Source organism: Stigmatopora nigra, chromosome 7 (assembly GCF_051989575.1).
Source record: "Stigmatopora nigra isolate UIUO_SnigA chromosome 7, RoL_Snig_1.1, whole genome shotgun sequence".
Classification (NCBI taxonomy): domain Eukaryota; kingdom Metazoa; phylum Chordata; class Actinopteri; order Syngnathiformes; family Syngnathidae; genus Stigmatopora; species Stigmatopora nigra.
The window spans coordinates 15,023,083-15,050,317 of NC_135514.1; the positions used below are offsets into that span (position 1 = coordinate 15,023,083).

The 27,235-nt window shown below is 36.2% G+C and overlaps 3 protein-coding genes across 9 annotated transcripts; 1 reads left to right on the forward strand and 2 right to left on the reverse strand.

Annotated features, from left to right (window-relative positions):
- Nucleotides 1-51: 51 nt before the first annotated feature.
- Nucleotides 52-3,764, forward strand: LOC144199655 (olfactory receptor 6N2-like). Its single transcript, XM_077721466.1, has one exon. The coding sequence runs from the start codon at nt 2,659-2,661 to the stop codon at nt 3,583-3,585; it is 927 nt and encodes a 308-aa protein (XP_077577592.1). The 5' UTR covers nt 52-2,658; the 3' UTR covers nt 3,586-3,764.
- LOC144199654 (sialic acid-binding Ig-like lectin 5) lies at nt 77-11,459 on the reverse strand. Of its 2 annotated transcripts, XM_077721465.1 has the most exons (9): nt 11,397-11,459; nt 10,662-10,763; nt 9,485-9,904; nt 8,180-8,509; nt 7,378-7,659; nt 6,054-6,335; nt 5,437-5,548; nt 4,947-5,355; nt 77-391 (listed from the first exon to the last, which is right to left on the reverse strand). In XM_077721465.1, exons 2-8 carry the CDS (start codon nt 10,711-10,713, stop codon nt 4,977-4,979), a joined length of 1,857 nt encoding a protein of 618 aa, XP_077577591.1. In that variant the 5' UTR covers nt 10,714-10,763; nt 11,397-11,459; the 3' UTR covers nt 77-391; nt 4,947-4,976. The 2 variants fall into 2 exon arrangements, with proteins under 2 accessions (XP_077577591.1, XP_077577590.1); XM_077721464.1 differs by lacking the exon at nt 77-391 and having other exon boundaries at nt 4,756-5,355.
- A 3,823-nt stretch (nt 11,460-15,282) lies between these two features.
- mag (myelin associated glycoprotein) lies at nt 15,283-26,923 on the reverse strand. Of its 6 annotated transcripts, none has more exons than XM_077720630.1 (10): nt 26,799-26,923; nt 26,368-26,739; nt 25,128-25,424; nt 23,941-24,198; nt 22,839-23,099; nt 21,145-21,456; nt 19,711-19,810; nt 17,066-17,162; nt 16,794-16,847; nt 15,283-15,665 (listed from the first exon to the last, which is right to left on the reverse strand). In XM_077720630.1, exons 1-10 carry the CDS (start codon nt 26,842-26,844, stop codon nt 15,498-15,500), a joined length of 1,965 nt encoding a protein of 654 aa, XP_077576756.1. In that variant the 5' UTR covers nt 26,845-26,923; the 3' UTR covers nt 15,283-15,497. The 6 variants fall into 6 exon arrangements, with proteins under 6 accessions (XP_077576756.1, XP_077576757.1, XP_077576758.1 ...); XM_077720631.1 differs by having other exon boundaries at nt 26,368-26,736; nt 26,799-26,902; XM_077720634.1 differs by having other exon boundaries at nt 15,519-15,665; nt 17,028-17,162.
- Nucleotides 26,924-27,235: the final 312 nt, after the last annotated feature.

The window sequence follows — 27,235 nt, forward strand, 5'->3', positions numbered from 1 at the left end:
GGCATAGTATTTTTTGTAAAATATATATATATAGTATAGTAAGGCTTTTTTCAATAAAACAACGTTATAATAAGGTTATTTTCCGCAAAAAAACGACATAGTAAGGATTTTTTTCATAAAAAACGACATAGTATACTAAGGTTAAGAATGTTAAAAGTACCATTAGAGTCCATAAAGATTGAAAAAATCACAATCTGGGCCTGAGGGAAGAACCAATGATGTCATAGTGTTGTTTCCTAGCTTAATTTGTCTTAGCCTATTAGCATGATTGATCCCCTGGGACGCTAACGGCTAGCGAGTGATAGCGAGTGTCAAAACAAGGTCAGTCCCAAAGGGCCAGGAAATGTTTGGCCGGTGGTCACAGTGACGTCCTCTCAGGGGGGAACTTGGGCTGAAAAACACCAAAACAAAAACCACAAATAAGAACAATAAGTGGTCATTAGCTGTTCCCTTGGGCGGAGCTTGTTTTGCCTCGTTGACACGCCTTAAAACCACAAGTCTTCTGTCAACAATATTAATGAATGATGTGGTCAATAATCTTTTAAAACTAAACACTTTCATTTTTTTATCATTTGTTGACGTTCTACTACAATTTTTTGGTTATCGACCAATAAGATTGTAGTATTATATTTACAAAAAATAAGGTTTTTAGGCGATTAAAGGGAAGAAATTGTTTTTAAAAAGCCTTCAAATAAGTGCCTGCATCTTTTTGGGTTGTGGGAGGAAAGTGGAGTACCCGCGGAAAACCCATATAAGCCCAGGGAGAACATGTAAACTTCACACAATGAGGACTGACCTGGATTTGAACCCAAAACCTCTGAACTGCGAGGCCAAAACACCAACCACTCGATCACCAGGCCTCCTAGCTTAACTAAAGCAATTTAGCATATAGTTAGCCTAGCATATCTGTTTTTGGAATGTGAAAAGAAACCAAAATACCCAGAATAAACCCACAAAGGCCTAGGGAGAACATGGAAACTTCACAAAATGAGGACTGACCTGGATTCGAACCCACGGCCCCCGAACTGCGAGGCCAAAACACTCCCACCGGGACTCCTAGCTTTTAACAAAAGCAATTTAGCATACAATTAGCCTAGCATACCTGTTTATGGAATGTGGAAGGAAACCAGAGTACTCACAAGAATACTACAAGCAAACATCCAATTTCCACACAAGTGGACTGACCTGGATTTGAACCCTCGACCCCCAAACTGCGAGACTGCCATGCTAACCACTCACCACCGGACCACCTATATTTAAGAAAGAGTAAAAACAAGCGAAACATGAAACAAGGCAAAGAACCACAATAAACACACAAAAAAACAAAGACCCACCATCATGAACCATATGTGGCTCGAGAGCTCGCTGAAAATTTGCAAACAATGAAGACTGACCTGGACTGCCTCCTATATTTAAAACAGAATAAAAACAAAAGAAACATGAAACAAGGAAGAACTACTGTATACACTAAAAAAAACAACCAAGAACCACCACCGGGAGCCACATGCAGCTCGAGAACTTGTTAAAAATATGCACAAAAATGACAAATATAACACTCACCATGTTGAGCGAGGGCATCACTCATCAACATCTTTCACCATCAGAACCCATAGTATACACAAAAAAAAGCAAAGAGCCACCATCGGAAAGCCGAATGCGACTCGAGAGCACGTTGAAAATATGCAAAAAAATGACAAAAATACCACTCACCATGTTTTTCTTCAATTTTCTAACCTTACATCACCCATCAACATCTCTCACCATCAGAACCCACAGTATACACAAAAAGCCACCATCGGGAAGCCGAATGCGGCTCGAGAGCTCATTGAAAATATGCAAAAAATGACAAAAATACCACTCACCATGTTTTCTTCAATTTCTTAACCTTACATCACTCATCAACACCTCTCACCATCAGAACCCATAGTATACACAACAAAAAGCAAAGAGCCTCCATCATGAACCGAATGCAACTCGAGAGCACGTTGAAAATATGCAAAAAAATGTACAAAAATACCACTCACCATGTTTCTCTTCAATTTCCCATCAACATCTTTCACCATCAGAACCCATAGTATACACAACAAAAAGCAAAGAGCCTCCATCATGAACCGAATGCAGCTCGAGAGCTCGTTGAAAATATTTTTAAAAAAGACAATTCCACTCACCATGTTTTTCTTCAATTTCCCAGCCTTCCATCACTCATCAGCAACTCTCACCATCAAAACCCTCACTATACACAAAAAAAAGCACAGAGCCACCATCATGAACCGAATGCAACTCGAGAGCACGTTGAAAATATGCAAAAAAATGTACAAAAATACCACTCACCATGTTTCTCTTCAATTTCCCATCAACATCTTTCACCATCAGAACCCACAGTATACACAAAAATAGCAAAGAGCCACCATCGGGGAACCGAATGCGGCTCGAGAGCTCGTTGAAAATATTTTTTTAAAAACTGACAAATACCACTCACCATGTTTTTCTTCAATTTCCCAACCTTACATCACCCATCAACATCTCTCACCATCAGAACCCCACCTTGTGGGGGGCGTGGCTTCAGACTCAAACCCCCCTCAAGTAAAGATAAGGAAGAACTCATCCACCCTCTGACGACCAATCGGGGCCTTTCCGCCTTCATCTCTCCATGTGGCCATGGAACGGAACGGCACCAGCACCACCACGCTAGTCCTCAGCGGCTTTGTAGACGTGGAGAAATACCGCTACCTCTACTTCTGGTTGTGGGTTCTCTTCTACTTCCTGATTGTATCGTCCAATTGCGTCATCATCTACATAGTCAAGATCAACCCCAGCCTTCACGAACCCATGTACGTCTTCATCGCGGCGTTGTCCCTCAACTCCATTTTACTCAGCACCACCGTCTATCCCAAACTCATGGTGGACGTCCTTTCCCACCGACAGGTCGCCACCTATTCGGGTTGTCTATTACAGGTTTTCGTTTTCTACAGTTTGGCAGCCGCCGATTTAATGCTTTTGTCAACCATGGCGTACGATCGCTACGTTTCTATCTGCAGACCACTCCGTTACGCCACCCTGATGGGGAAAACCAGGGTTTGCGTCTTCTTAATCCTCGCATGGGTCCTCCCAGCTTGTCATGTTTCCGTGTCTATCATTATTCAATCAAAACAGAAATTATGTGGCTTGGTTTTGGAAGGGATTTTTTGTAATACCACCATTGTTAAAGTTCATTGTTCGAATCCCATGTCATTGTTTGTGTGGGGGTTTGTTGTTATTGCAAATATGGCGGTTTTTCCGATGGTTTTTATTATTTTTACGTATGTGAGGATTTTTCGAGTGGCGTTTCGGAGTCGCGGAGAAATTCGAGCTAAAGCTGTCGATACGACTTTGCCGCATTTGATGGTTTTGGTCATGTTTACTGTTTTTATCGTTTTTGATGTTATGATAGGCTTGTTGGGGATTAATTTGACTAAAATTTTACGTCTGTTTTTGAGTATGCAGATTTTAGTGTATAATCCGTTGTTTAATCCGATCATTTATGGGTTGAAAATGAAGGAAATATGGAAACGGATTAAAAGATTGGCACTTTTCAGCAAAAATTAGAAGGGTTTTGGTTGGTTTTAATGGATGTTTAATGAAATAAATGTCATTCAATACCTATTGTCGGCTCTTTGTGTACTTTGAGAGTTCTTTTTACTTCATCCAGGATGTAATTTGATATCGGATAATCCGATTTAATGACAAACTCGCACATGTGAATGCATTTTTTTGGATAATTTATGTAGATGTTCAAAAATAAGTGTATTAGACAATTATTTGTATCATTAAATTGGTGTTATTATATTTCAATCTGTTGTTTTTGGAGATAATTTATGTGACCACTTATTCATATTTTATACTATTTTTTTAGGCATTTAACCATTTGTTTTTATTGTTATTATGTCGGATACTGTTTTTTAATGACTTATTTGTTCATTTTTATTCCTTATTTGTTGTTATTATTCATTTTTTGGTTTATTGTTCTTATCTGTGCACTGACATACCTATTTGTAATATATTTTTAATCATTTATCTGTTTGTTGTTATTTGTATTTATTATCTGGACTACTGATTTATTTATGACTTATTTCTTGTTTTGTTTTTTTATTATTTGTTGTTATTATTCATTTTTTGTCTATTGTTGTTATTTGTGTACTTCCCTACTTTACTACTTTATTTTTTTAATCATTTATCTGTTTGTTTGTTGTTGTTATTCCTACTTATTATGTTGGATACTGATTTATTTATTACTTATTTGTTGTTTATTTAATATTTGTTGTCATTATTCATTATTTTTGGTTATTTGTGCCCTTACGTAATTATGTTGACTACTTATTTTATTTTATTTTTGTAATCATTTATGTTGACATTTCCTGATTTTTTTATTTGTTGTCATTATTGATTTTTTTGTCTATTATTTTTACTTGTGCACTTCCCTACTTATTTATGTTGACTACTTATTTGATTTGATTTTTTAATAAATTATCTGTTTGTTTTTTTGTTATATTACTTATTTAATTAAAACTTATTTCTTGATTATTTTTTATTTGTTGTCATTATTCATTGATGACTTTTTGTTTGTTTTTATTTATGTTTTTGACTACTTATTTATTCACTATAAATATTTTTAAATAATTTATGTTTGTTTGTTTGTTATTGTCATTCCTACTTATTAAGTTGACTACTCATTTATTTAATCTTTTTGTTGTTGTCATCATTCATTTTTTAATTTTTTGGTTTATTGTTGTTATTTGTCCACTTTACTACTTATTAATATTTATTTACAACCAATTTCTTGATCATTTAGGAGGAAAGGGGAGTGGCTTGAGTTTGAGCATGAATTTTCATATTTTTATGAATTTACAAAAACAATTATTAAACAAAAAAGATGTCTTAAAGACGCGATATTTGAGGGATTACTGTACCCTTCATTTGTGTTACGTCCAGTCCAAAGTTCAGCCAATCATAGCTTCCTCCACACTTGAGTACAAGTTCTCCTCCTCTTCCTCATCATGATCAACTGGTGTCCTATCATCCGATTTTTGCTCTCCGTCTTTTCCGCCCGGCAACATGTCGCCATCTTCCTTTGTTTTGATCTCGGCGTATTCGGTGGCCCGACGATCGGTCACCGTCTCCCTTTTGTCGTTTCTCCTCAAGGCGGAGAAGTTGATGTCGGCGTATTCTACTTCGCCGCCATTTTCCAGGCCGTGTTCCCGACGAGAAAGGGCGTCAGCTTCAAAATGGACGCCGGATGGACTCGAACTCTGAACCCGTCGGACCTCTGGTGCGTCCACGACCTCCATTTCCAAAGTCCCAGAGGTTTTTTTTGAGTTTCTAAGCAGAAAAATGAGCAAAACTTATGTCAGTATATCAAAAAATAATAATAAGTAGGAATAGAAAATGTAGGCGGAGCACCTGCAGCAATTCCGGAATAACTGACACAAGATGGCGGACAGCAAAGCTCCGCCCAAAAAAGCGATGAAGACTTCCGGAGTCAAACTGGTAAGGAAACTTTTCTTGGCTTGGTCTAGTAAAGAAAATATACATTTTTTAATGAATATAGAGGGAAATTTCTAATTCAGAATAATTAATTAAGAATAATTTGGAGTTTCATTCATTGTTACTGCGCCATAACATAATGAAAAATGGTGGAAATCGATTTAAAATAGGAAGAAAATACCATATTTTAAGCAGAAAAAGTTATTGTACAACTAGTAATACAAAATAAGTTAAGTTTACAATAAAATATTTGATGTAATCTTCGAAATATTATTAGAAAACAAAGGTTGTTCTGTCCCAACATGGCCTCCACTTACACACACTGAAACAAATGAAGCAGAGGCATAGAAAAACAGAAATCTATAGTATGTGACCCAGAAATGACCTAAAATAAACCAGAAACTGATCCAAAATGGCTACAAAGTGACCCAGAATGCCCCAAAATGAACAGGAAGTGATGTCAGACTAACCAGGAAGTGACTCAAATGCCATACAGTCAATTTGAATGTTTAAAAATTCTAACGTTTTCTTACCTTTTTCTGATATTTTTGGAATATGAAAGGTTTTTTGGTCGCGTTCGTCATCCTGCGCGCTAACGCATTCGACGTCCGCGAGGGTGCCGGCGTCGTGGACGATGAATTCGATGGTGCTGTTCACACGGTCGCCAGAAATGATGGTGGTGGCGCTGCAGAGCGTTCGGTTTTCCAAAGTTGGCCACGTTAGGTTGGGGTTCGGCACCCCGCTGCTGAGGCACGTGCAGGTTAAGATTCGGTCTCGTAGTAAACATCCGGAATCGGGTAGGATTCCGTCAAACCCTGTCAAAATAAAAGCGGAAATATGAGATAAGGAAAAAAATGGTAATTTCTCAAAAACTATAACTATAACTAATAACAATTTTTTTAACATGTTCAAAAAACAAAAAAAAATAGGAATTAAAAATTGTTTTGAGACAGCCAATGAGAGGCCAGCGGAAATTTTCAATCAGGACGCAATACTACCGTGACAATTTCAAAATAAAATCAAAGATACGATTTTTTTTTACATTTTGGGGGATTTTGTGATTTGGATTTTTTCACTCATTCATTTTCTGAACCGCTTACCCTCGCAAGGGTCACAGAGGGGTGCCGGAGCCTATCCCAGCTAATGATCAGTGGCCAGCCAATCACAGAGCATAAAATTATGAACAATAATTTACACTAACACAATTAAGACTGTTATTAAATTAGCCTAGCATGCATGTATTTGGGATGTGGGAGGAAACCGGAGTACCCGGAGAAAACCCTTGTAACACTTGGGATCGAACCCTCGACCACAGAACGGCGAGCCCACCACGCGAACCGGTGAAATATTTTTTATATCAGAACAGTAATTTGCATATGGAGGGGTTTTGGAACCTGAAATATTCGTAAATAGAAACATTTGTAAGTCGAGGTGTTTGTAAGTAGAGGTGTTAGTACGTAGAGGTATTTGTAAGTCGAGGTATTTGTAAGTCGAGGTATTTGTAAGTCGAGGTATTTGTAAGTCGAGGTATTTGTAAGTCGAGGTATTTGTAAGTCGAGGTATTTGTAAGTCGAGGTATTTGTAAGTCGAGGTATTTGTAAGTCGAGGTATTTGTAAGTCGAGGTATTTGTAAGTCGAGGTATTTTGTAAGTCGAGGTATTTGTAAGTAGAGGTATTTGTAAGTAGAGGTATTTGTAAGTAGAGGTATTTGTAAGTAGAGGTATATGTAAGTAGAGGTATTTGTAAGTAGAGACATTTGTAAGTAGAGAAATTTGTTAGAGGTCCGACTGTATATCAGCAAAAAAATCTAAAAATAATAACAAAAATATATATTTGATATGATTGATTACTACTCACACGTCACCCTCACGTCCACGTGCGCGGTGTAGTTAGCCGCCGCACACTCGTAGCGGCCGGAGTGCGTTGTCGTGGCGTTGGGGATGACCAAGTCCGCGCTGGTGACGGTGGCATCAGTCCGAGGTTCGTGTTGGAGATTGGTCGCGTTGTGATTGGTCGCATTGGGATTGGGGAACCTCCACGCCACGGCCACGGGTGGGAAGCTGTCCACGTGGCACCGAAGCGTCATGGCGGTGCCTCGCTTTACTGTCGTTGGACCGGTGATGGATGGTGCTTTCATGTCTGTGGGAGTAAATGCAATTTTTGAGTGGGAGGAGCCTATGAACAAACGATTGGACGGCTATAGCTGTCCATGGCGCGAAAAAGTTTATATGAATAGGACCTTCATTTTGGTTTATTTCTATCCTAATTTTAGGGATCTTATGGGACATTTTTGGGTCACTTTCTTAATATTAATGTCACTTTAACGTATTAAAAAAAACATTGAAAAAATTGCCCTTGTGTGTGTGGGAATCCAATTTACCGTAAAGCATATACAAATTGCACCAGCTAAAAAATACGCACATATATGCGAGTTAAAAAAAAATATATACGTATTTATATATATATATGGAAATATATATATAATACACACGTGAAAAAAAATATGTATACGTATATACATTTTTTTCTCACATATATGTATGTGTATTTTTGGGCTGGTCTTATTTGTGCATAGTTTACGGTAAATTGGATTCAGCTGGAGAAACGAGTCGTGTGCATCCCCACAATGCATTGCGATTCGACAACAGGTGCTACTCACATGTCACGTTGAGCATGGTGGTCTTCTCCGTAACAATATTCCCCAAGTAGGAAACTTTGCAAGTAATTTCACGTCTGTGGTCTTGACTGGAAGCGTGAAAGGACAAAGAGGAGCGGTAATGGAGCATGAACGGGGACACCAGCGTACTCCAATGACTTGTGACGTTGGTGACTCCGGTCCGAGAGTCGTCGTCACGGTAGCCGGTTCCTTTCCAAGCCCAGCTGAAGACCGGGGGATGACCGGAGCAGCGTCCCGGAGCCTCGCAGGTGAGTGTGGCCGCTTCGCCGTCGCTCAACGTGCGGACCGTCATAGTGGGTTTCTGGCGCAGACCTATCCCGGAAGACATGAAATAAACAAACAAATGCCGTTAAATAACAACGAGGTAATCAGGGAAAAATCGCAATTCTGCGGATGGCCACTAGGGCTGGGCAATTAGAACTCCCAATAAATAAGTGATAAATAAATATGTAGTCGCATAATAATTAATCAATAACGAACAAGCAAACTGAGAAATAATAATAATATTAATAATGATATAAATAATAATAATAACAACAATATTAATTATATAATAATAACTATAATATTAATGATATAATAATAATAACAATAATAATGATATAAATAATAATAATAACAATGATAATGATATAATAATAATAACAATAATATTAATGATATAAATGATAGTAATAACAATAATTAATAATAATAATATTAATAATAACAATAATATTAATAATGATATGAATAATAATGATAATACTAATACTAATAATATTAATAATAATGTTAATAATAATAAATGTATCATTGTTAAACTAGAGTTTTAACAATTAAGAATAAATTAAATGTTTGCATTTTTTATTTGTAACTAGAGACTTAATTGCATCGATTATTTTTGTTGCTTTTGTTGATTGTTTTAGTGAGCGCGCTACTGCCACCTACAGGGTTAATGTGAAACTACGCTTTATATCTTTAAAAATATTTAGTTTATCAAATCATTAACCAACCAATTGTAGACAATATTAAAACAAACACAATTTAGCCTGTTAGCCAGCTAGCCTAGCACACGTTTTTAGAACGTGGGAGGAAAACCAGAATACCCGCAGAAAACCCACACAACCCTATGATCCAGACCCGGCATCGAACCCACAACCCCAAAACTGCGAGGCCGACGCGTTAGCCACTTATGCACTGTTCCGCAAAATATCTAAATATTAGTATTTTGTTATTGGGGGTTAAGGTCATTATTATTATTATTATGATTGATGTTGCATTCGAGACAATCCGGAATTTCCATACCCGATACGTAGAGTACCACTCGTTCCTGGAAACTATAGCCATCCATCTTATTCCGGAATAGTCCGTTCACCCTCAGTTTATAGGCTCCGGCATCGGTGAATTTCAAGTCGTTGATGATGATGGTGCAATTCCAGCCACTGGTGGCGCTGCCGCTGGCGTCCTCCAGCATTCGAACTCGGTCCTTGTAGCCTTCCTGTATTTTTCCGTCGTTCTTGGAGTGGAAAATGATATCCGAATCGCTACATTTGTTTCCTCTGGTGGGACACTTGAACCACACTATGCTTTGCGGTACGAAGTCGGCGGCGACGAAGGAACAAGGGATGACGGCGCAAAGTCCCACTTCGGACACGATAAAAGTTTTGCTAAGATGGATGCAGAAGTCCGTGGGGCAGGGGGCGTGGCTTCTGGGGTCGTTAAACTCTAAACACAAAGACACAACATGCGTATGAATACACAGTACTGTGGTAAACAGATGTACTTGAATGTTACATTGCAGTAATACCTCGCAAATCTGCGCTTCAATTATCGTAGTTTAAATTTTTTTAAAAATGTATAGTGGAGGAACAATAATATAGATATGAAATGGGGAGGGGCATGTCATAATTGTAGAGTGGTTTACTGCCCACTAGGGGAGTTATGACATTTTCTATCTTGCACTTTGATATTTAATCGCTAATCATTTTAGCACAAAGTACATAAAAATCTTGTTGCAGAAGCTGGTGGGGCAGGGGGCGTGGCTTCTGGGGGCACTAGACAAAGACGATATGCGAATGAATACACAGTACTCTGGTAAACAGATGTACTTGAATGTTACATGACAGTAATACCTCGCAAATTTGCGCTTCAATTATCGTAGTTAGTATTTTTATCAATTCATCATTGTTGGAGTGGAGGAACAATATTATCAACATGAAATGGATGGGGGGGGGGGCACATGTCACAATTGTAGAGTGGTTTACTGGCCACTAGGGGAGCTAAGATTTTTTTTATCTTGCACTTTGATACTTGACTATAATTTTTTTATTTTTTTTTAATTGGGGTGACCCTACTTCACTGTTTTTCATTCATCGCGGCCATGTTTGGTCAACATCAACCGCAATAATGGAGGGATTACTGTATTCAGGTTTAGTTTTGTTGTACTTCGTTAAAATATTCACGCTAATATTTGATGTCATACCTGCGTAGACGCTCACGTGGTAGAGCAGACTGGCCCAGGCAAGAAAGAACATCCTAAAGGCAGACTTTTAGGACGGCAATCCGACCAATCGGGAAGCTTTTCCTGTTAAATTGGAAAACATACACACACACAATAATTAAACCCAAATATTATGCAATTTTACCACAATTAGACATCCAATCATTGAGCGTTATCCGCAAATGGAAAAAAACATTCATTAAAACTTAAAATTTTGATGAGGCAGCACAGTGGATAAGTGGTTAGCATCTGCGGCTCACAGCTCTAAGGTCGTGGGTTCAAACCCAGATTGGTTCTCACTGTAATATGGCGTTTGCATGTTCGTTCCGGGCTTCCGTGGGTTTTTTTGGGTACTATGGTTTCCCCCCACACCCGAAAACAAACATGCATGCTAAGCTAGCTGGCTAACACTGGAAATTGTATTCATATGAATGGTTGTTTGACTCCTTGTGCCCCGTGTTTGGCTACCCATGCTCCAGCACCCCCCGCAAATATTGTTAAGGTAGAAACTTGTTTAAGGTTGTAAAAAATATTATTGGATGGATAAAGGCATGAGATGAAAGACAAAATAATAGCATTTTTTTTAGTTGATATTGCTATTAGGTATACAAAATTAGCTCAAATGCTAACTTGAGTCGATGCTAAGGTGAGGAAATTAACTTTCTAGGTTAATGTGAGGAAATTAATTGGTATTTTTGAAAGAAAACTTGAACGTACCTTCGTTTGAGAATGAAGTTGTCTTCTTTTGTCGTTGTTGTTGTGCTCACTCGCTACTTTTCTTCCCTTCTTGCGCAACGTTGTGAATTTTTTCAGGAAGTTTTATTACAAAACTATCAACTCTCCTTTTTTCTGCCATGGCAACCTTTTTTTTTTAAATCAACCAAAACTGTCATTTTGAAACATTTTCCAAGTTAAAGTCAATCACAAAATATTTGCATGCAGCCATAACAACCATTAAAACATATTTTTTGGACTATAAATAAGGCTGTTTTTAATAATAAGTGTTATTACTTTATAGTTTTTGGCGTTTTTGATTCTTGGGTGAATCATTTCTTGAATTTCTTCACACATGTTAAAGAGGAAATGGGACTTATAAGACGATAAAAATAGATTTGTGGTAGTTTATGATCGCACCACAGCTCCTTATATTGCTAACACAAAAAATATTGTATATATTTAGGTTATTTAGGTCAAAAAACATGCTTTAAAATGTATTTATTTCATAAAGGGACAATAGCTTACTGTTTTGGCCCGAATATAAGACGATACAGATTATTTTATTTTTTTCAAAAACTAACTAAATTCAAGTTTTAAATAGAAAATGAAAGTACATATGAAACAAATTATAATAGATTGGAGAGAAAATCATTTTTTGGTCAAATCATCCAAAACCTATCACTTCTATATATCTTAATATTTAAATATATGTCAACATGTACATCTACGTGTACGTATATATATATTTTTCAGCAACATGCTTATTTAAATATTGGTTTTGATTTTTTTTTATTTCATTATATAATATATATTACATATTTTATTTATTCTTATTTATTTTTATATTTATTCTATTTTATTTTTTTATTTTTTTATATATTTACATTTATTCTATTATTTATTTAATTTTTTTATATATTTATATTTATTCCATTTTATTTTTTAATTTTTTTTATATATTTATATTTTTTCTATTTTATTTTTTGTTTTATTTTTTCATATATTTATATTTTTTCTATTTTATTTTTTGTTTTTTAATTTTTTTATATATTTATTTTATTTATTTATACATATAATATTTTAAATATTACATAAAAAAACATCGTCTTATATTCGGGTCAAAACTGAATTAATTCCCAGATTATAGGCTAATTTCCAATCCGAATTCATTCATTTTTAGTTTTCATTTAGTAAAACTAGCTATTTGGGGTTAACTACTCGCTAAATGCTAAATTAAAATACTAAACTAAAAGCTAATGGTTAACAAAATAGTCAAAATTTCCTTAAATGAATGCCAACAGACCAAATAATTACTGCGGTATCCCTTTAATAGTTGACAGGCCATAAATACACGACATGTATTACTTTTCAAAGCAGTCAATAATAATAATCTTGATGTTTTGATGCTATTTTTTGGGGGGAAACCACTATACAGCTGCACCAAAATGTTAACGACACCACGGTTATCGAATTAGCCTGTTAGCTTAGCATTGAAACAGAGTATTATTTCCAATCTCTCTGGCTACACGAACAAAAAACACCCGCACAAACCAGCCCCAAACTTCCTGCAAATTCGGCACGGTTTGAAAAAAACCCGCACACCCACACGTACGCAAAATTGTCAACACAAAAAAGTTTTTTGTTGCGTTTTTTTTCCTGGTCAAATTGATGGAATACAAAAAAAATTACCCCCTGAAAACCCATTGAATGTTGACGGTTAAATTGGTAAATATTTGTCATGACTTAAAGGCGACGGCGGCCATTTTACTTTACTGTACACGTTAAATACAATCAAAAATTGTGATGACAGGTTTCCCTGAAAGTTTGATAAAGGTCGCATTTTCCGTGTCATAATGGAAAATGTGGCCCTTAAAAATGGCGGGTATGGAAGAAAATCTGTTAAATTTTTGATTAAACGCTATTTTTTTGACTTTCGTATTTTTTTCAGTATTGAAATTGATTATTTTTTTCAGCATCAAAATTCTGGATGAGAAAAAAAAACTGCGATTCAGTTACAAAAAGTAGAACTGTCAAAAAATTCAATTGCCAAGAATTCGGCTGCAAAAATCAGTTGAAAAACGATTCAGTTCCAAAAAGTAGAAATTTTGTGAAAGAATTCTGCTGCAAAAAAAAAAACAAAATTTGCCCCCCAATTAAGCAAAAATATCCCCTTTGTCTAAAATTCAGCAATATTTGCTTTTTTGCTGAATTTTATGCTACAGTACTTTTTCTGATGGATTTTTTTGCAACATTTTTTTCAAATGATCTTTTTGGAAAAAATCAGTTGCCATCACAAAAGTACAGTTGCAAAAAAGTCTGCCCTAAAAAACAATTATCAAATAGTATTGTTGCAAAAAAGTCTGCCTTAAAAATGAATTCTCCAAAAAAATTGTTGCAAAAAAGTGCGCCAAAAATTATTCTCCAAAAATATTGTTGCAAAAAAAGTGCCCCCAAACTGAATTCTCCACAAGTATTGTTGCAAAAAAGTCTGCCCTAAGCAATATTTCTCAAAAAATATTCTTGCAAAAAATTCTGCTCCAAAAAACAAATTCTCCCAAAAATTCAATGGCAAAATGTTGCACAAAAACTTCCAGTTCCAACCTGCTGGGACTCTAAGGAGAAGCAATCTGCAATCTAATTTTCATACAACAATCACAACCTGTTTTTAATATTTTTTTACAGGGTTCCTCGCCACTGCCGAATTCCACTGCTACGACTGCTTGGACACCAAAAACGTGTCTCCCACGTGACCATCGGAGTACGACTAACCCAACTTGATTGCCTAGACTTCCGACAAAATGACCAACCGATGGCCATCAATTGCTTCTCCCAGGTTGGTGACCTAAATCTTACAACTTTTCTCCAAAAAAATTTGATGCTGGAAAAAAATGTGGCCGTTTAAAAAATTCCATGGCACAGATTTACTTCCATACTCTAGCGTCCTAAAATAAAGCGCAGTATACCCTTCCCCCTATGCTTTGACCGGCAGCAGACACAGTAACGATGCAAAAAAATGCTAAAAAATAGCCAAAGATTTTGCGGTTCAGGAGTGAAAAATAATAATAAATTTTAAAAAAATGGTAAAATTATCTTTTGCAACTTTTTGACCTTTTTTAATATCCTTAAACCTGTTCGTTTACTCAAAATCAGGGATACAATAGTACCTCTACTTATGAAAAAACACTAAAGTTAACCAGTTTTGTACGAAATATGCCTCATCTCGTTTTCTGAACCTCTTTAGCCTTATCAGGGTTGTGGGAGAGGGGGGTGCTGGAGCCTATCACAGCTGGAGAGAGCCTGAATCAGTCACATTTGTAAGTAGAGGTCTTGCATTTGGGGACATTTGTAAGTAGCGGTTTTGCACGTATGCACGTTTGTAAGTAGAGTTTTTGTGTGTAGGGCTATTTGTAAGTAGAGGTTCAGCATGTATGGGTATTTGTAAGTAGAGGTTTCGCGTGTAGGGACATTTGTAAGTAGAGGTTCCGCATTTATGGAAATTTGTTAGTAGAGGTTTCACATTTATGGACATATGTAAGTAGAAGTTTCGCGTGTAGGGACATTTGTAAGTAGAGGTACCATATTTATGGACATTTGTAAGTAGAGGTTTTGCATGTAGGGATATTTGTAAGTAGAGGTTCCACATTTATGGATGTTTGTAAGTAGAGGTTTTGCATGTAGCTACATTTGTAAGTAGGGGTTGTGCATCTAGAGACATTTGTAAGTAGAGGTACCACGGTAAATGTTTTGAAATTTGTTCCCTCATGGATTGAAACATAGCCTTCTAATCATGATTTTTTAAGTGTTGCCATGCTTTGATTTACAAACTAGTTCAGCGTAACTAGCCTGATTGGACACTAGTAAGGATGAAGCAGTTTAGAAATGTCAATCGGGTTTCACGCATTTATTTTCACGAGTAAAATTTGACGATAAAACTTGTTGCATCTGTCGGGAAAGTGGAAGGTTGGCAGGGATTTTTTTGGAATAACGTTAAAACATGAACATAAAAAGTAGCTTTAAATGAGAATAAATTGAAGGCAAAAAAATGGGAAATTAAATGCGACTGCGTCTCGCGTGGCCGAAGCATCAGGGAAGGATTGCGTTTCATTTAGCTTTGATTTCGGAATAGCTAGCGGTAGCGCCGTCGTCGTTTTCGTTGTGGGCGTGGCCCCCCCATCCCGCCGCCCCTCCTTCCCTGGGCCTGTCCAAATTCAGCTCTCGCTTCTCCACGCCTCCCAAATTGCGCGAAGGTTGGAAATCCCCGTCTTCTCCCTGTCCACAAAAAAAGAGGAACAAAAAAATAGGTTGCGTTAGCATTTGACAATTTGTTTTCTCATAAATTCATGTGTTTCATAGCTAGCATTCGGAAGGGATACAACCTTATTCTTAAAAAACTACAATTATTTTTACATGTTTAATGTTGCTAGAATGCTATTGTAGTGGGAATGTTATGGTTTTTGATGAAAAAAGTATTGTTTTTAAAGCTTGTATGGCTAAAATGTAACATATTTGGTGAATTAGCATTGCGCTAGTTTTTTATTATGAATAGGTTTTAAACAAATTATAATGGAATTTTGTATTGTTTTCTCTTTTCTAAAGGCTAATTATAAATTAATTTTATTTGCTAATATTATTTAGTTTTAAAATCCTATTTTCATTACCTCATGTATAGATTAAATTTAGATGAATGTATTAATGTTAAGAATATTTTCTGAAATTTTGAACAAAACAAAAAAAAATCTACAAAATGTTTGTCTTAAAAAAATATCCTGATTTGACCCAAAAATATAGTATTTAAAAAAAGACCAATTTTTCATCTTAACATATTTTTTGGCAAAACAAACTTACCCAAAAATAGCAAATCAAAATATTTAACCCCGAATATTATTCTAATATTTTGAACAATACTGAAAATTGACAAGATTGCCAAATAATGATTAATTGTTTTTCCCCATAAAATATCTTAACTAAAAAAAACATCTTAATTCCCAAAAACTAATTTTAAATCATTTTCACATATATTTTTACAAACCAACCATGGCCCTAAAAAATTCAAATATCTAACATAAAATATCCAAAATATTGAAAATTTTAAATATCTACTCAACCAATCCATCCCTACACTTACTTTTAAAAACCCGCAAAAAACAATCTGATAACTAGCGATCATTAGCATAGCGCATATAAAACACACCGATAAATTAGCAGTTAATGGAGAGGGGGGCGGAGCTTATACCATGGAGGTTAGCCATCAATCAATTAGCCATGCCATAGTTTGGTGCAAAAAACAACAAAAAACAGATAGCATGCAGAAAAAAGACGGGATAAAAGCGGGTATGCCAGCCAGGGCGTGCGCGGGTGGGATGCCGAGACCACCGGGTGAGGGGGGGAGGGGCTTACCGTGCTCTCCTCTAGAATGGAGTTAAACTTTGAGCCCAACAACTCTGTCTTAAGCTGTGCGAGAGGAAGTTAAGGGAAGAGAAAAAACACACAAAAACAGGGAAAATAAATGCAGAAAAAGCCATAAAGAAGGAAAAAACACGCCCCCCAAAAAAGCCGAGTTTGTCAGGGTTTAGGGGGGAGGAGGAGGAGGAGTCAGACCAAGACCGCTAGTTGGACTTGACGACGTCTTACTTCGCGTCGGCATGGGGACGCTCATCGGCATGTCTCACCACTTTCTTCCTCAGATTTTGTTTGTCCTTCTTGGCCGCGCTGTAGTATATTATGGGGTTGTCCAACACTGCGTCCTCTCTAGGGAGGCCATTTTCTCTAAGAGGGGGGGTAGGCGGAGTCACATGATCAGACTCGAACCCGCGGGGGGAGACACGTCGAGCCTGGACATCCATTCGTTTTGAAATTACGTCATGGGTTTAGTAGCAGGGGAAGAAGGGGGCGGGGCTATTTGTTTGTTTTAGGTTGAAATTTAGTGTTTTTTTAGCAAGGGTGAGTAAAGCATGGCGGCGCAATGTTATGTTTAAAAAAAACAAAAAGGGCCATAATATTTTGTCGGTAAAACATCTTTCTGCAAATCTTTGCGTATGTTTTTGGAAAAATGTTTGGTCCATATAAGTTCCACTAAAACGACAGATTACGATATTTCCTAATGTCAAATTCATAATTTCATAATTGGTCGTATTAACAACCACATTTTTTTCCACATTTATGGCATCATTGAGCGCTGAAAAAGATAATTTAGAACAAAATATGAAGGACACTGGTGTCCATCTAGTCCAATTAAAGGGGACACCAGTGTGTCTATGTATATACATGTATACATATACATATAGTACATATATACATATATACATATACATATAGTACATATATACATATACATATAGTACATATATACATATACATATAGTACATATATACATATACATATAGTACATATATACATATACATATAGTACATATATACATATACATATAGTACATATATACATATACATATAGTACATATATACATATACATATAGTACATATATACATATACATATAGTACATATATACATATACATATAGTACATATATACATATACATATAGTACATATATACATATAGTACATATAGTACATATACATATAGTACATATATACATATACATATAGTACATATATACATATACATATAGTACATATATACATATACATATAGTACATATATACATATACATATAGTACATATATACATATACATATAGTACATATATACATATACATATAGTACATATATACATATACATATAGTACATATATACATATAGTACATATAGTACATATACATATAGTACATATATACATATACATATAGTACATATATACATATACATATAGTACATATATACATATACATATAGTACATATATACATATACATATAGTACATATATACATATACATATAGTACATATATACATATACATATAGTACATATATACATATACATATAGTACATATACATATAGTACATATATACATATACATATAGTACATATATACATATACATATAGTACATATACATATAGTACATATATACATATACATATAGTACATATATACATATACATATAGTACATATATACATATACATATAGTACATATATACATATACATATAGTACATATATACATATACATATAGTACATATACACATACATATAGTACATATATACATATACATATAGTACATATACATATACATATAGTACATATACATATACATATAGTACATATACATATACATATACATATAGTACATATATACATATACATATAGTACACATATACATATAGTACATATATACATATACATATATACATATACATATACATATATACATATACATATAGTACATATATACATATACATAGTACATATATACATATACATAGTACATATATACATATATACATATACATATATACATATATACATATACATATAGTACATATATACATATACATATATTACATATATACATATACATATATTACATATATACATATACATATATACATATATACATATACATATATACATATATACATATACATATATACATATATACATATACATATATACACATATACATATATACATATACATATATACATATATACAAATACATATATACATATATACATATACATATACACATACATATACATATAGCACATATACATATACTACATATAGTACATAGTCATACCTCTACTTACGAATACCTCTGGGTACGAAAGTTTCAGGTTACAATTTTTTTTATATGCAAAAAAGTTCTCGTATACAAAATCCCCAAAAATAAATTTCCTTATCTGTTATTTTATTTTGAATTCCCCTTATTAAGCGATTAAAAACTACAAATTCAACATGGCACTTATTTTCTCACTCAGGGCACACGTAAATGTCTTAAAATGTTCTACAAAGTGGACGGCTTTCAGCCCTGCTAGAGAGGACAAACAGGTATTTTATCTATTTATTTATTGATTTTAAGACATTAATAAATAATTTCATTATAATTTTCTCTCACTTTTTACGTTTCCTCACATCTTTCATACCAAAATGGGACATTTTGACTAATTTTAAAGGGTTTAGTTGGTAGTTGTGTGAGGACAGTGGAACCAATTTAAGAATTTACAACATAGCTAACATCGCTAGCTATAGCATTACTTTAGCTCGCTCAAGCATCCAAAAATTTTAACATGGCGTCCGCATGATTTCGAATGGATGACGAGGCTGGAGTGTGTCCTCCGACAAAATAAGAGGACAAATTTACCTGACATGTCCATTTTATTTTGTCCTGTAGGTGGTACTCACTTCTTGTTGTTGTGGCCAACGTATCTGACCGCCGCGATGATGAAGGCGATGACCGCCACGCCGCCGATGGTTCCCACGATGACGGCCATCAGATATTTCTCTGTAAGGTAAGGAAGACATTTTCTTTATCCTCCGCAAAAAGTTTGAGAAAATACACAACGAAAAAGTTTTTAAAATTAAATAAGTTGGACTTGAGTTAAAGTAATTAGTCAAAATAAGTATATGCTAATAGAACATTGTAATTATTTTGATAACTCGCCATAATAAGAGCCAAAAAATGCACAATAAAAAAAATTAATGAATATCGGAGTCACATTAGCTAAAAATGTGTATAACAAAATGAAAAAAAAATTCGTAGGCCAATAAGATTTTTTGTTGGATGAACCCTGGACTACATTTGGCGACTTATAGTCCATAAAATACGTCTTGCTCAAAATGTACTTTACTGAATTTTGAAAAATAGAAAAAACTACCCAAAAATGTCCCCAAAAATTTTTTTACTCACTCTTTTGCTGCTACATTTAGCGACTTATAATCCGTAAAATACGTATTGCTCAAACATGCAATTTAATATTATTTTTTAAATGGCTAAACTATCCAAAAATGGCAACCAAAAAAATAACCCAACTCATCCTGCTGAATTCCAGGGTTAAATTTGGCAACTTATAGTCCATAAAATACATATTACTCAAACATGTACTTTATTAAATTTTTAAAAATAGCAAAAACTACCCAAAAATATCGACAAAATAAACTAAACAACTTGCTCTGTTTCTCTAACTCCTGGGCTAAATGTGTCGACTTATAGTCCACAAAATACATATTACTCAAACATGTACTTTATTAAATTTTTAAAAATAGCAAAAACTACCCCAAAATATCAACAACAAAAAACTAAACAACTCGCTCTGTTGCTCTAACTCCTGGGCTAAATTTGTCGACTTATAGTCCGTAAAATACGTATTGCTCAAACATTCAAATGATGAAATTTAAAAATATATCAAAACTCCCCAAAAATGTCAACAAAAATGTAACCTAACTCATTCTCCTGCTGCAACTCCAGGGTTAAATTTGGCAACTTATAGTCCATAAAATACATATTACTCAAACACGTACTGTATTAAATGTTTAAAAATAGCAAAACTACCCAAACATATCAACAAAAAAAACTAAACAACTTGCTCTGTTGCTCTAACTCCAGGGCTAAATTTGTCGACTTATAGTCCGTAAAATACATAATGCTCAAACATGCAATTTATCAAATAAAAAAAAACCTATCCAAAAATGTCAACAAAAAAATAACCCAACTCTCTCTTGCTGAATTCCAGGGTTAAATTTGGCAACTTATAGTCCATAAAATACACATTGCTCAAACATGTACTTTTTGAGAAATAGCAAAACTGTCTAAAAATGTCAAAACACTAAACAACTCACTCTCTTGCTGCAATTCCAGGGCCACGTTTTGACTCCCGTAGACGTTGGAAATCTTGCAGCGTACGTTGACGGCGGGCACGGTGGCGTCGTCGCCCCGCTCGCCCTTCTCCTTCAATTTGATCATGCCCGTGGTCCTCTGGCCGTCCGTGTGCGTGTAGAATTTGTAGCGCCGGTCCGTTTCGTTGACGGTGGTGTTGGAGTCGGGCAGGAAGAACTCCACGGTGGGCTCGGGGTTGCCCGCCCCCACGCAAACGCACTGCACCCCCTCACGTACCACCGTGCACTTGGATTCTTCCAGGAGGACCGGAGCGTCTGGCCGAGAACACAAAAACGGTAAGACCTCGACTTATTTTTAGCAGAAATCGGAGATACGAGAGAAAATGCCTTGAGATAAGAGAAAATTTTGAGATACGAGCAGACAGTGTGCTTTTTCAAGCTGTGTTTTGTAAGATAAGTTAATTTAAGTTAAATCTCAAAGTTTGTTATGTTAGGTAGTACTACCACAATAGTGTAACCAACTGTTAGCTGCTAGCCGTTAGCCGCTAGAAGGTAACAACTCTACACTGTACAGTAAATAAAGTCACATTTTATTTCTAATTATCGCCACTCGATACTTTGTAAGTTTTAGCTGGTAAATTTGAACAATTAAGTCAAAATCTAATCTCTTTTTTATGTGTTTTTTCAGAAGATGGCATAACCAACTGTTAGCCTTTAGCCGCTAGCATCTGTCTCAAAGGTAACAACTCCATACTGTACAGTAATGTCACATTATTACTAATTTTAGCCATTAATTTGTGAGCTTTAACTGGTAAAATTGAGCAATTACATCAAAGTCTAATATTTTTTTTTCAGAAGATGGTGTAGCCAACTGTTAGCCGTTCGCCGCTAGCTTCTGTCTCAAAGGTAACAACACAACTTCATAATGTACAGTAGTTGTCACATTTTATTGCTAATTATAGCCACAAGATTAGCTATTTTTTACCTTGTACGCTTTAGCTGCTAAATTTTAACAATTAAAACATTTAATCTCATTATGTTTTTTTCAGGGGATGACGTAGCCAAGTGTTAGCTGCTAGCACCTGTCTCGAAGGTAACAACTCCATACTGTACAGTAAATAACGTCCCATTTTATAGCTAATTTTAGCCGCTAGATTAGCTATTTGTTACTTTGTGAGCGTTAACTGGTAAATTTGAACTTTTTTTCAGAGGATGGTGTAGCCAACTGTTAGCCACTAGCCGCTAGCATCTAGCATCTGTCTCGAAGGCAACAACTCCATACTGTACAGTACATATGTCACATTTTATTGCTAATTTTAGCAACTACATTTGCTATGTCTATATTACTTATTATATTTTGTGGATTAGCACCACCAATTTCATTATACACAGCAGGTTAGCATTAGCACGCTAATACACCCAGCCAATTAGAGAGCACAAAAAGACTCAAGACGCAGAATAATTTAACCTCCAACTAACTTAACCTCCATGTTTTTGGGAATGTGGCCTGAAACCCAGAAGTACCCAGAAAAAACCCACGCAAGTGCACTGACATGGATTTAAACCCAGAACCCCAGACACGCTAACATTCATTTGTATGTAGTCATTTTATAATGTTAAAAAACTGTTTTGATATAAGAATGAATTGACATTAACATGTATTACGTGCTCATATCTCAAGGTATGGACGGACTTACATTCCACGGTGACGTTGAGGGTGCCGCTAGTCCAGCCGTACTCGTTCTCGGCCATGCATCGGTACTGGCCCTCGTCCTGCGGCGTCACTTCCTGGATCTCCAGGACCGACAGCTCGTCGGCGGTGACCGTGCCCACCACCTCGCCGTCCTTCAGCCAGGTGAGGGTGGGTGGCGGGCTACCCTGAGAACTGCAGTGCAACGTGAACGAAGTACCCTCCACCATTGTCAAAGAGTCGTTGAGCGAGGGTTCGCGGGGGGGATCTGAAACAGAAATGGACAGGAAGAGTGTTACTATGCTGGACTTGGAAATTTCACAATAAAGCTTAAACAGATATATTCAAATTAAGAGTGGCTAAACTGTTTGTTTTGGTGAATTAATCTTGTAACAATGTCCAAATCATTTGAATACTATCTTATGATTGTATTTTTTTGGAGTATAAGTCGGATCAACCAAAAATTGCTTTAGATTATAATATTTTTTTTTAACTTTATCAAAAATCAAGTTAAAGTAACAATAGGGACATTTTAGGCTAAATAGCATAAAAATAAAACAATCTAATTGGCTTGACTACTTGTTTTTAGTCGCAAAACTTGAGTTTTAAGTCATACGCCTTATACTCCGTATAATACGACAGTCAAATAGACAGAATTTGCACTGGATTGTAATTAGCATTTTTTTAACATTAGCAGAAACCAAATTAAAGTAACAATAGTCAAATTTTAAGCTAAATAGGCTAAAAATAACACTACATAATCTACTTTCCCACTTAAGTTTTAGTCAAAAAACCCTGCCAAACCATGTAAATAGTTCGCCTTATACTCCGTAAAATACGACAGTCAAAATCTTCACTTACCTCAGTTATTCTCGTAAAATTACAACTTCCCTTCTAAAAATAGGATGACTATTTTCTCACAGTACTACAACACACTTAGTAATAAAACAAATAAAAATTTTGTCCATTATTCTAAAAAAAATGGCATTAAAAATGGCGACACGGAGCCAAAAAGGCGACACAGAGCCAAAATGGTGACCCAGAGCCAAAATGGCGACACTGAGCTAAAATGGCAAAATGGTGCCAAAATGGCGTCTTTAGCTACTCACATTTGACAGCCAAATAAAGCGACGTATTCATGGCACCGTAAGCGTTTTCCCCGATGCAGGTGTAGACGCCCTCGTCTTCCGGCGTGGCTTCGTCGATGGTGAGCGACAGATTGGTCGCCGTGTCCCACAGTACCTCGCGGTCTCCCAACTTCCAGGAAATCCGGGGAGGCGGATTACTGTCCACCTCGCAGTGGAGCGTCACCGAACTGCCCTCCATCACCTCCGAGGAGACGTTGACCCACACTGAGCGGGGGGCGTCTAGTACCACAAAAAAAGAACAAGAATTACACAAAAAATTAACAATTAAAATCTTATTACTACTTTAATTTGAGTATAACATAAATGAGATTAGATTTTGATTTAAATGTTCAAATTGACAAGTTAAAACTCACAAAGTAACAAATAACTAATCAAGTGTCTATAATTAGCAATAAAATCTGAAATTATTTACTGTAATTTATTTAAATCACTATTAAAAAAGACGTGATTTACATTCTCGGGCCGCACAAAATGATACGGCGGGCCAGATTTGGCCCCCGAGCCGCCACTTTGACACCAGTGAGTTAGATTACATTTATTTTTGAGTATGTCTGCATTGTAATTAAAATTTATGTTATGTTACGAGCGTGTTGCCATGCAAAAAGTCAAATTTTAGTACTATTAAACACATTTTATTAGTACTATTAAACCCATTTTAGTAGTAATATTAAACACATTTTAGTAGTACTATTAAACACATTTTAGTACTTTTAAACACATTTTAGTATTATTTAAACACATTTTAGTACTATAAAACATTCTTAGTAGTATATTAAACACATTTTAGTACTATTAAACACTTTAGTACTATAAAACATTCTTAGTAGTATATTAAACACATTTTAGTACTATTAAACCACTAGTTATTTGTTACTTTGTTAATAGAAGGCGAATTATAACAAATAAAACATTTATTCCAATCCAATATCCTGTTTTTGGTGTTTTTTCAGATGGTTGGAACCAATTAATTTGTTTTTAATTAATTCCTATGGGAAACATTATTTTAAATTGACATACGAGCTTAGAATCAGAATGAATTACGCTCCTATCTCAAGGTACCACTGTACATAGAAAAGCCTGAAAAACACTGTCCCTACATGTATTGCTACAGGTTCAACAGTGTATGATAGGTCGCTTTTTCTACTCACATTTGACGTCCAGAGTGACGAGCCTCTCGTAGACCAGCGAAGTGTCGGGGTAGAAGACCCGGCACCCCAGAAGCTGGCCATTGTGCATCGGACTGGGGGTGAAAACCAGACTGCGGGACATCACCACCGTGTTGCCCTCCTCCTCCACGTTCAAGACAAACTCCGGGTCGGGCAGGAAGTCCGTGTACATCCACTGGATCTCGGGCGTCATGCCGGGGCAGTTGTCGGGGGCGTGGCAAGTCAGCGTCAAACTCTCGTCGCTCACGATGTCATCGGGGACGTCCACGTCGGGTTGTTCTGGGGGGAAGAGGGGGAGGGGGAGCGGGAAATGATAAGTGGAGGCTGGGGATCTGTAACCGGACGTTTGGTCGCCGGGACGTTTGGTCACCCAGACGTTTGGTCGCCGGTGAAATGGTGAGAGTTTACTGTTGAAACCAGCTCTCAAAATTATATTCATGAGAGAGAGTTTAATTTCTAAGTACTTTTTAATATTTAAGTACTATTTAATATCGAAGTACTGTTGAAAACAGTAGATATTTAGATATTAAACTCTCGTGAATATAATTTTGAGAGCTGGTTTCAACAGTATACTTAGAAATTAAACAGTACTTAGATATTAAACAATACTTAGATACTAAACAGTATACTTAGATACTAAACAGTATACTTAGATGCTAAACAGTATACTTAGATACTAAACAGTATACTTAGATACTAAACAGTATACTTAGATGCTAAACAGTATACTTAGATATTAAACAGCATGGATATTAAACAGTACTTAGATATTAAACTTATTAAACTCTCTTAGAGAGTTTAATATCCAAGTACTGTATTATATCCAAGTACTGTTTAATATCTAATATCGAAGTAGTGTTTAATATCGAAGTAGTGTTTAATATCGAAGTAGTGTTTAATATCGAAGTAGTGTTTAATATCGAAGTACTGTTTAATATCGAAGTACTGTATAATATCGAAGTACTGTTGAAACCAGCTCTAAAAATTATATATTCATGAGTTTAATATCTAATAATAATATCTACTGTTTTCAACAGTACTTCTATATTTAACAGTACTTAGATACTAAAATCTCTCTCTTTGATATTAAACCCTCTCTCATGAATATAATTCTGAGAGCTGCTTTCAACAGTAAACTCTGTCAACAATTAACCAGCGACCAAACGTCCGGCGACCAAACGTCCGAACATCAGCTCAGGTCACCATAACGACAGATTCTCACCCAGAACTTTCAAGTCGGTACTTTCCAGGAAGCTGTAAGCTTTAGCCCCGCCCAAGTCGGCTCGGAAGAAGTACTTCCCGGCATGCTGCGGGCCGACGTCCTCCATGAGTAGCGTGCAGTTCCCCCTCTGGAGGTCGCCCAAGAGCTTGGTACGACCCGCAAAACTCTCGTGGAAAACGTCAGTGCGCGTCTTCAGCACCACCGGCGGGTAGCGGTTCTGGTAGGGGGTGCCGTAGTACCAGACGCCGTGGATGGCGCCGGGCGACGGGGCGATGCTGGACGGGTAGGTGAACGAGCACGGGATGACCACACAGGTGGCGCTCATGGCCGAAACGCTCTCCGACAACCACACTTGCCATTGGCCGCGGACTTCTGAAACAAAGTGGGAGGAGTCAAGCTTTGGCGGTCGCGGTGGGACGTCCAATTCTCACCGTGGACGATGAGGAGGAGCGGTAGGAGGAGCTTCAAGGACTGCATGGCTCCGGAAGACGTGGCGTACCGTTAGCTGGGATGCTAACGGTGGGAAAATAGATGGGGTTTCAATGGGATGCTTTTGGCTAGCAAAATGCTAACGGGATTACCTTGGAATTTGGGATGATTTGGGGGGAAAATGGCGGTTTGAGGGAAGGGTGGATGCTTTTGTGGGTGTTTTGGTGGTGTTGGAAGCTTCTTTTTGTCTGAAAAGGGGAAAGAGATGATTATTAGTGGGATGCTAGGTTGAGGCGCTAGAAGATTAAGTCTGTTTGAGTGGGCGGGGCTTATGAATGTTATAAAAAATGGTGTTTGGGTGTTGAGAGGGATTAAAGGGAGAGTTTTGTTTTGTTGAGATTTTAAATAAATATTTTTTTTGTGCTAGAATTAGCGGTGG